We start from the raw sequence: 9,535 nt of genomic DNA, 5'->3' as shown, positions 1-9,535 counted from the left end.
AAGATCAGGTCGAAAACCCATAATCCGGTTAATCCTGTATATGTGGATCTCACAAATTAAGTGTAATTAAGTGACAAAGAGACCATAATGTCCAGTAACATTACACATGTCAGTTCACCTATAATCTCCCATTTTATGTTCATCAAGAAGAAAGCAAATGATGCGTTCATTTGACAGAAGTTAAAAAGGCAAATTACTTCAAGTAAGCATCACCCTGCAAATCACATACAGTTTAGTAAATACATAACCATGTATATGTTCCTCTAGACAAAATTCTACAACAAAAACTATAGAAAAAACAAGACTTAAATAACGCTCCTAAGATTTTGTGGGGCAAAGTTGTCAAATTGTGTAGCGATTTTACAAATTAAGCAAAAAAGAAGCTAATCTAGAACTTAACTGAAGTGGTCTTCTATACAACACGAACCCATGTCCCTCCACACATTGGACAACCATGAACCCATCGGCTGATCCACCACGTCTCCCGCTCGTTTTGAGTAGACGTGCTACTGCTTCCGCCTTGTGAGCCAAAAGCTGAAGTTTGGCGCAAACATCTTATACACTGCATATAAACTTAACCCGTTTAGAAGTGGCTTCATAAAACCAGATCCAAAAGATAGTCATAAGGCAGAAAAACAAAAAAAAAACAATACCTTGTACCAAACTCCTTCGAGGCCCGTTTTCCATACAGCTGTCGTCACATCTCGTCGGGACCCCATTATCCCTAAAAACGCACCCAACCCAACTGAAGTGTTCAACCCAAACGCTGCATCTCTCTCCGACATCCTGCGTTTCCTGGGCCATAACCGTTGGGCCTCATGGTGCACATCATTAGTATCAACCGAGCTGAAGCTGGCCCAATCTGTAGAAGTGGTCAGCCTTGAAGAATCATCAACACCCATATCATCCGGGTCTGACCAGGGCCCACCAAATGTGTTCCGTCTATGCCATTCTTCAGCAGGAGGATGAAGTTCCAACTCTCTTAATAATAAACCGGCTGCGTCCGCTCCCCGAGGCCGTGGCATGTTCTGCATAAGAAGTTCATTAGATAATAATAATAATAATAATAATAATAATAATAATAAAGCTTAACTTAATATCAAAAATTTAATACCTGCATATGTGGACCGAGGGATGCTTCAACAACCTCAGGCAAAACAGTGTAATTCCCATCTATGTAATGAAGACGGACTTGAATGTTACTGTTGCCTACTTGAGAACCGGGTAATGGGTGGGCCAGAGCCGATGTTCGTTTACAAAGATCCATTAGTATCAAAAACAAAACCTTAACCTCGTCAAACGTGTATCCTTGACCAGCATTTCCAGACCCATATCTTGACTTATTAGCCGGGCCTTCTTCCAAGCCTTTGGGTCCAGAGCCAACCTGACCGCCCCAAGACACGGCTAACTCATCTGACCTACCCATCGCTGATGTCACTTTTGTAGAGCCGGAGCTGATTTCTTCAACCTTGTTAGGCCCACCAGACTGAGGTTTATGCATGGATGAGTCCGCGTTGTTTCTTTGAGGAGCACCAAGAAATCGAGGTAGGTGTATTCGCCGGAAGAAATAACAGAATAATAAAAGTTGGCAGAGTCTATGAAGAAAATGACAGTCTCCAATTAGCCTGACAGCAGGCGTCCCCGGGAATGTTCCCGTGTTTATACTTATAGGCATGAATGAAGATGATGGCCCACTTATGGGATTAGGTGTTGTGTTAGGTACACCATCAGAAGTGCTACTGATCTTAGCAATAGCTCCTTGTACCCATGCATGAATTGGTGTGCTTGCAGTAGAGCTTGCACTGCCATTTTGACCACCTGAATAACAAAGCCATACATTCATAACTAAAAATATACATGTCACATATCTTGTAAAACCTACCCGGTGCAGCTCCAGGAGTGCCAGTGCTTTGTGTAGGACTGACGACCATGTTACGATTGCCACCTGTACCAGCAGTTACAGCATGGCTTGCCAGTGTACGACAAAAGCTAGCATATCGACGTAACCGTGTAATAAAATGTGAAGCTAAATCAAGCACAGCATCAACATATGCCTGCACAGTGCTCATCGATTTGTATTAATTTGAAAGAAAATAACAAAACCATGGAGTTGGGTGCAAACTGCAAAATACAAACCTGGATGTTTAATACAAGCGCAGGGTCAATAGCCATTGACTCAGGGTCAAGGCTGTTTAATGTCTCACCAGATGCGAGCCATGGCTCAACTACTAAAGCTGAAGGATTAACCAAAGCTGACTCTATTCCCTTTCCTAACATATCCAGTAATAATCTTGCTTGCATATCCAGCACCATTGCTCTCACCTCTTGAGCGTTTGTACCTTCTAAAAGTCTGCATTTTATCCTGTCCAATCTCTGCATAAATCAACGATTCAACATTAATAACACATGTAATGCAACATAATTATATGCATACAAAAAGAATACAAGAGTAAGACAGTTGGAAGGAGGCTGAAGAAACATACAGGGCCATATTGTTGTCTGTGCTGAGTAGAAGGAAGAGAATGAAAATCAGCATCCAGAACCGCAATCACATTGTTTAGTGAAACTGAATAAATCCACAGAAACAAAACCATCAACACTTAGTCAAAGTCAACTTCAAAGTCAACCATTCAGAATCTTACCGATGCCATCTTCAGCAGCACTCTGTGTACAGCCAACAGCATCCCACCAATCAACTCCAACCATAAGACTCCACCAAAACCTAGTAGAACACAACACCATTTCAAGAAAAATACAATGATTACCAAAACATCAAGATTTAAGTAGTGTAAAATACCTTTCGGCTATTGCACGTTCCCATGTTGATGAGTTTGCTTTAACTTGACTGCTTGGAACAGCAGGGGGAAGAACACGAATGATCTTCAACATAGTACAATCCTTAACTGTATCATGCCAAACAGTAGCAGAACAGCAGCTTGTAGAAGAAAACGCAGGAGACGCAATTGCAGAAACAACATTGATCTGATAATTATCAACAGGCATAAAACTACAACCAGAAAAAATGTGAATCCCGCCTCGTAGAAAAGCAACAGCCACCTCACCACCATGAGCAGAATAGACTATACGAGCAAGAGTTCTAACATCACTTGGTAAATCAAACGGGTCAAAAACAACCTGTTTTGACTCTTCATTGCCAGAATCAGATGTGTTCACACCACCCTCACCAGTAGATCCAGTGGGACCCATTTGATTACTTTTTAAATAGTCAGCAGCTGGAATGCTTTTATTGACTTTTGTGACCCACACCGTCTGCATCGGGGGTTGACCACCAAAACTTGATGTGGGATTCCCGAATATTGGGTGTAGGACAACAGACTCGAGAGAAGATTCCCAACGTTGAACTCTCCATCCGGTAATAGATGGGCCCTCATCTGGATCATAGGGAGACATGTATTGCCCTATATACACAATGCCAACATCTAATAAGTTCACTTTCCACTAAGAAATACATACCTAAAAAACAATAAATTCAATTAAAGTTGAGTAGGCGTGTAAACAAACCAAACGTTCAGTGAACCGTTCGTGAATTGTTCAGCGACAAGTTCTTTTAGGCTTGAAATGAACGAACATGGACAAGTTTTTTTATTCATTTACTTAGACGAACGAACAAGAACCCATGCCTCGTTTGTTCATGTTCGTGAACGTTCGTTTACGTTTTGTTCATTTACGTTTGTTTAAATATTCACATAACTTTTTAGGCGCATTATTACATCATCTAGTATATAAACTTAAGATATCACCCATTACAGTTAGGTCAAGTTTATTAATTTTTTAGGCCCAATAGATTGATTTCAGTTTACCTTTAATTGCCAATCGCTTAGTTATGTTCGTTCATGCATGTTCAATCATGTTCGTTTACGTTCGTGAAGCGTTCATTTGTACTATACGAGCACGAGCATGTTCATTTTCTTAACGAACGAAAACGAACCAAAAAACCCTGTTTGTTTAGTTGTTTGTATTCAACCGTTTGTTCAGCCAAAGTTGAATGAAGGAACCCAACATGCTCCCTTCATGTCTGTTCGGTTCTTTGACAAGCATATGCATACCTAAAAAGCTAAAACAAGATATTTCATTAAGATAGCATTTGTTACGCAGGAATGAGCGGGGGGATGGAATGAGTCATTGCGAGAGAATGAAAAAATTGGGGTTTGGTTGGTCCATGGAATGGAATCAACGATTAAACAAGGAATCCCATTCCATCAAATCCATTCCTTCCCACTCATCTTTTTTTTCATTCCATTCCTCTTCCACCTTACTTACTAGATAACACCACCTAACAACCACCACCGCCACCGCCGCCACCGCTTGACTACCACCACCGCCGTCGCCACCACCACCGCCACCATCACTGTCGCTGCCTGACTACCATTATCACCGCCGCCGCCACTGTCGTACCCACCAACGCCATTGCAATTTTTTTATTTTTTTTTATTTTTAGATATGCGTATTTTTGTCCCTTTTATTTCATTCATACTCTTTTTTTTTTGTTTTTGCTGCCAAATAACATAAAATAATAATTTATTTCATTCCTATAGGTTAACCAAGCATGACAAAAGAACAGTAATGAGTCATTTCATTCCCTTCTTCCATTCCATTTCTCCCCCATTCCATTACCCCCAACCAAACATATCCTAAAAGATTAAAGTCAGTACCTTCAACAATCACAATAGCAATCACGGACCCGCCACAAGTCGGGTCAAATGCAACTGCAGTAACACCAGAACCCCATGTGGTCGTTGCTGCTGATTGAGCCGAAGCTTCAGGACTCACATAAGCAGAGAAATTAGAGACAGGTGAACAATGAAGTGCAACCATGTCACTATAATCTTGCTCTGTATGCTTCTTCCCTTGTTTAGCTTCTAAATAAAGATATTCTTGCCAGCTAAACAAATATGACGCCAGCGGTGCAAAACCGTCCCATGATGGCGGATTAACAGACGGAGGTATTCCACTACTAGTACTGGTTTTTGGAGTAGCTTGAAATCCGTTTCCAGGGCCTGGTGTGACCTCCCATACAAAAACGGTTGATGGGTTCACAATTGGAACTCCTGCAACATGTAATGCACCTGAATCTGTCACGATTGCATCAGCAGCCATAATCCCACTGGGGCCTGCTCCTAAAAGGCCTTTGCTTGTGCAAAACCATTTAGATGTACCACTCTGGTTTGATGGCCACTGAGACCAGTGAAGCTGGATAGATCCAGATGAGAAGACAGAACATACACATAGGAAGTTAGGCCATCCAGCTGGATTTAAAAATAGAAAAGATTAAACAAGAAAGTAATGATGTTACATTTTGACTACTTTATAGTTCAAAGTAACAAGAATCACCTGGAGCTTGAGGCTGTTGTGAGAGAAACTTTTCCTCAAAGGTTGACTTTGTAGAACTATTAGATCTTGAGGAAAGCCACCTATACTGCTTTTACAAGAAAACAAAGAAATGTCAAATCATTTATCATACTTTGAATATAAATAACAAGGTAATATCAACTTCATACAGGTGACACCCCAGATAGCCACTTGGTAATAACTGCAATATCCTGTCGCCACTCATGCTCCCGTTGCCAACAACTAGCATCCTTAACCAAGTTACCTGATCCCTTTAGCATCATAAAAGATAACACAAGTCAGTTTCAATGTATCGTATCAGATAACTAAAATATTAGGCAAGATAAGTGACCGATCATATGCTCCATAAGAAAGAACTGTATGCTGTTTCCACAAATATTCACAATGGCATTGGGCCATATGCTTAAAAACTGGAAAACAATAATCCACATGGGCAGACAAAGCTTACCTGGGAAGGCTGAGTCCAGATAGTTATCCGCCCATGAAAATTAGCAATTAGTAAGGCACGAGGACAAGACGAAGGGGACCATTCAATAAACTGAACTGAATCACGTGGAGAATCTGGCATAATTATTCAATATAAAAAGTCAGGACTTAAATATCAACCATAAGGAACAGCAAAAAGAACTATATGAATTGTAACCCAAGCTGATGGATTTGCATTAGAGTAACTATTATATGCAACTAGTTCGAGACCCGTCTACTACACGAGTAATTCACAAAAAATCTATAACCTTTGATAATTAAGCGCAATACAATAAAAAATAAAATTATCATATATTGTTTTATAGAATAATGATATGCATTTAAATTACAAGAATTAAAAAAGAAACTCGTAAATTTATATATCTTAAATAACGTTTTTTTATAAGATAAGAGATAATTAAAATTCAAATATTGGCAACTAAATAGAAAATAAATATTAAATTACCATTTTTTTATTATCTGCCTTTTTTGTTTTCATGCTTTGTTTTAAATAATATTATAAATTTATTTAAGATAAGTTTAAGAAGGGTGAGGTTTAGCATGAGACTGACAAGTGGTAAAACTTGTAGCTTTTTATTAGAGAGTGCAGATTAGGTGCACAGAAAACTATCGTATCATTCAAATAACCAAGCCAAAACTAATGAACATAAGTGGTATCATGTAAACTAATTCCATACACATTACCTGCAATGACATTAAATACAGTTGACTCGGTAGGTCGTTCAGGTATCACAATATGGATTGGAATCCAAAATGGTGGATTTGCATTAGAACTGCAAGAAAGAAAAATCTAAGAACGTAAGGCATATCCAAAAAGAAACAACTGTCACTGAAGCTTAGAATGAAAATTTGATGCATATATCTTGATTGCGTTTATTTATTAACAGTGCCGGCCAAAATGCAACACCAAATGATTGAACTTGGTAACTACAAGTCTACAATGGTACAAAAGACCTCTATAATAAAATCCCCAACACAAAAAACCTTACATTAAGTTGGAAATGATACCAAGAGGATGCCAAGTCCATAAGATAATACTAATGAAATATATGTGACATCAAGTTCTTTTGAATATGTGAAAGTTGAACTTAGTAGTTAGTGACTTAGTTCTATAACCAACTCTTCCTAGATAAATAAAACATGTGAGCTACTGTCAATGATTAGAAAACACCACATACCTGGGTATACGTGCACAGGTCTCTGATGCACATGCTATAGCATTTAGCTTTCCACACCAAGCAACAGCACTGTTAAATCAAAAGGGCCAATTTTTTCATAAAAGAACGGTAAAGTACTACAAATGGCATGTATTCAAGTTGCATATAACAATTCAATTCAAAGTTTCACGAGGATTAGATAGATATCACTCACTGCTAATATCAAAATAGTCCTACCAACTAAAATCAGTTAAAACATATTAGACATTGCTCAATTTGCTAAAGCACACTGAAAAGAATATAGATAAAATCCACCAAATTCTCAAACAAGTTGTAGTTCCTAACTCCCACTCAAAAAAATAGGAACAGTGTTTGCTTAATATCAACACAGTAACTCTTAGACTAACCATAATCAATAGATATGAATCTTGGACTCTTGGTCTCCAGTTTTTCAGCACCAAAACCGAGTCATTTTAACTGCTTTCATATAGCCAATTCTAGGTGTGAGCTACAAAAAGCCTGTCAAGCTAAACGGATTCTTTTACATATAACTGTTGAGTTTACCCAATTCTGCATATCCTGTCAAGATAAACAAACACCAAATGCTGCAAATTGCAAAAGTACAAGCATAATTCAAAGCATTCATCTTTCCTAATTCATAGTTTATCCAACCACATACAAACCGAATCAAACCCACAACCAAAACCCTATGCAGTTAATGCAGAAATATACCGGATATCAATTATCGCGGTGGGATATCAGTAATTTTAATATCATGCAGAATTCATATATATATCAACTTAACACTAAGAATTTAGTATACTCCCTACCGTTAACAAATTAACCTTTTGCAAGTTAGAAAACACTTAACAATTGTAGCAAGTAGGTACTGATTAAGACTTAGAACACTAACATTAACTCTAAAAATTGACAATTAAGACTTAAAAAACTGATATCGTTGGTGATATATTGGCCCATATCTGTCAATATCACCGATTATATCGGTACCGATATTCTGCTAGAGTTCCGATAGCACCGATATTGACTTCACAGCCAAAACCTAAGCAAATTAAACCTAATTTCCACCAATTAACCACAATTAAAAATGAATCACCTAAAATTAAACCTAATTAACCACCAATTAAAGCTGAAAGTACCTAAAATTACGACAAAGTTCAGGAACACTCATCTTATATAGCAATTTAAGACTAACAATTCAGTATACTCTCCTATCATTAAGCTTCTGCAAGTTAGAAAACACTAACAATTGTAGCAAGTAGAAACTAATTAAGACCTAAAACACAACAATTAATGCTTTAAAATCTAATATCGGTCCAGTATTAAAATGAAAGCTAATTATCAATCCATGGAGAAATTAAAGGTGAATACCTAAAATTACGACATAATTCAGGAACACTCATCTTAAACTGCAAATTAGACCTAGGCTGCTTAAGCCTAATACAAAAGACAGTGGCCGGACTAACAGCATCTTCATCCATGGGATCACCACCGCCTTTATCCATCATATCACTATCCTCTTCTTCTTCTTCTTCAGCGACAACAACAATAGCGGGTGCGTCAACAACAGCTGCTGCTTCTGCGTCAATAGCAGGTGAATCGACGTCTTTGGTAACAGGTGCACTCATTGAAGAAAGAAGCAATTGAATGACCAAAAGCCCTAATTTATAGAAAGAGAGAGAAAATCGCGATTGAGGGCGACAGCAATGACTGGGAATAGAGAGAATTGATTTGTTTTTGTCGACAAATAATAATAATATAATAATAATAATAATACTATATATAAATGAAACCCATAGCTATAGTAATTTTAGGGTAGTCTAGACTTCAATTAGTGGCTGCCTTCAAATTTTTGAACATTTGAAACTAATGAACTTAATAAAACCTTATTAGTGAGAGGCTTAGATTGAAACCTCAGTATCACCGATTTATATTGGAGATATGAGAAACGACCCTGGTTTGTCAGGGTTCGAGTCCTGATCTCACCCTGTTTTACTAGCTCCTCGCTGTCGTGACGTTTGGTGGGCGTGGGGGTCGGGTTTTATCCGGGGAATTCCTCAATTGGTGGGCCGCTAGGGGCTCCATCCATCCGGACTCGTGGCCGGCTTGGGCTACCTTTAGCCAATGGGGGCTGCGTATGGAGTACCCGGCGTTACGTAATTGATCGTTCCAAAAAAAATGAACTTAATAAAAATGGAAGCTGGTGTGTTTGTTTTGTTGTGTTGTTATAACTTTTGGGTCGCGAGTTCAAGTCTCTTTGAGCTTTTTTTTTTAGAAAGTAATAAAACTAAAGAAAAAGGAGGAAGCTGCTATGGAGATATTGTTTTGTTGTTGCAACTTGCAGGTCCCGAGTTCGAGCCTTCTTGAAGCCATTTTTTTTTGTTTTTTTAAATAGAAATAGATTTTTGTATTTATATGCTTCATACTTGTAAGGCCCCGTTCCCGGTAACCCTACTTATGTGTTGGATTTACTCATAACCACAGTTCTAAAATTAGAGTTAATA

General features: G+C 38.3%; 1 protein-coding gene across 2 annotated transcripts; it reads right to left on the bottom strand.

Annotated features, from left to right (window-relative positions):
• Positions 1–279: 279 nt before the first annotated feature.
• Positions 280–8,557, bottom strand: LOC143612362 (mediator of RNA polymerase II transcription subunit 16-like). 2 transcript variants are annotated; one of them, XM_077086366.1, is made up of 15 exons: positions 8,403–8,557; positions 7,035–7,103; positions 6,541–6,629; positions 5,819–5,931; positions 5,520–5,621; positions 5,353–5,437; positions 4,674–5,267; positions 2,798–3,419; positions 2,643–2,722; positions 2,484–2,566; positions 2,137–2,373; positions 1,883–2,054; positions 1,115–1,818; positions 654–1,028; positions 280–562 (listed from the first exon to the last, which is right to left on the bottom strand). In XM_077086366.1, exons 1-15 carry the CDS (start codon positions 8,537–8,539, stop codon positions 413–415), a joined length of 3,612 nt encoding a protein of 1,203 aa, XP_076942481.1. In that variant the 5' UTR covers positions 8,540–8,557; the 3' UTR covers positions 280–412. The 2 variants fall into 2 exon arrangements, with proteins under 2 accessions (XP_076942481.1, XP_076942482.1); XM_077086367.1 differs by lacking the exon at positions 8,403–8,557 and adding an exon at positions 8,171–8,211.
• Between the last annotated feature and the right edge of the window lie 978 nt (positions 8,558–9,535).

This window comes from Bidens hawaiensis, unplaced genomic scaffold (genome assembly GCF_021521415.1).
Source record: "Bidens hawaiensis isolate Kalapana, Puna unplaced genomic scaffold, B.hawaiensis_p1.1 tig00034437_1, whole genome shotgun sequence".
NCBI lineage: Eukaryota > Viridiplantae > Streptophyta > Magnoliopsida > Asterales > Asteraceae > Bidens > Bidens hawaiensis.
The sequence above is the reverse complement of the archived record's forward strand: the minus strand, read 5'-3'. Positions and strand labels throughout refer to the sequence as shown.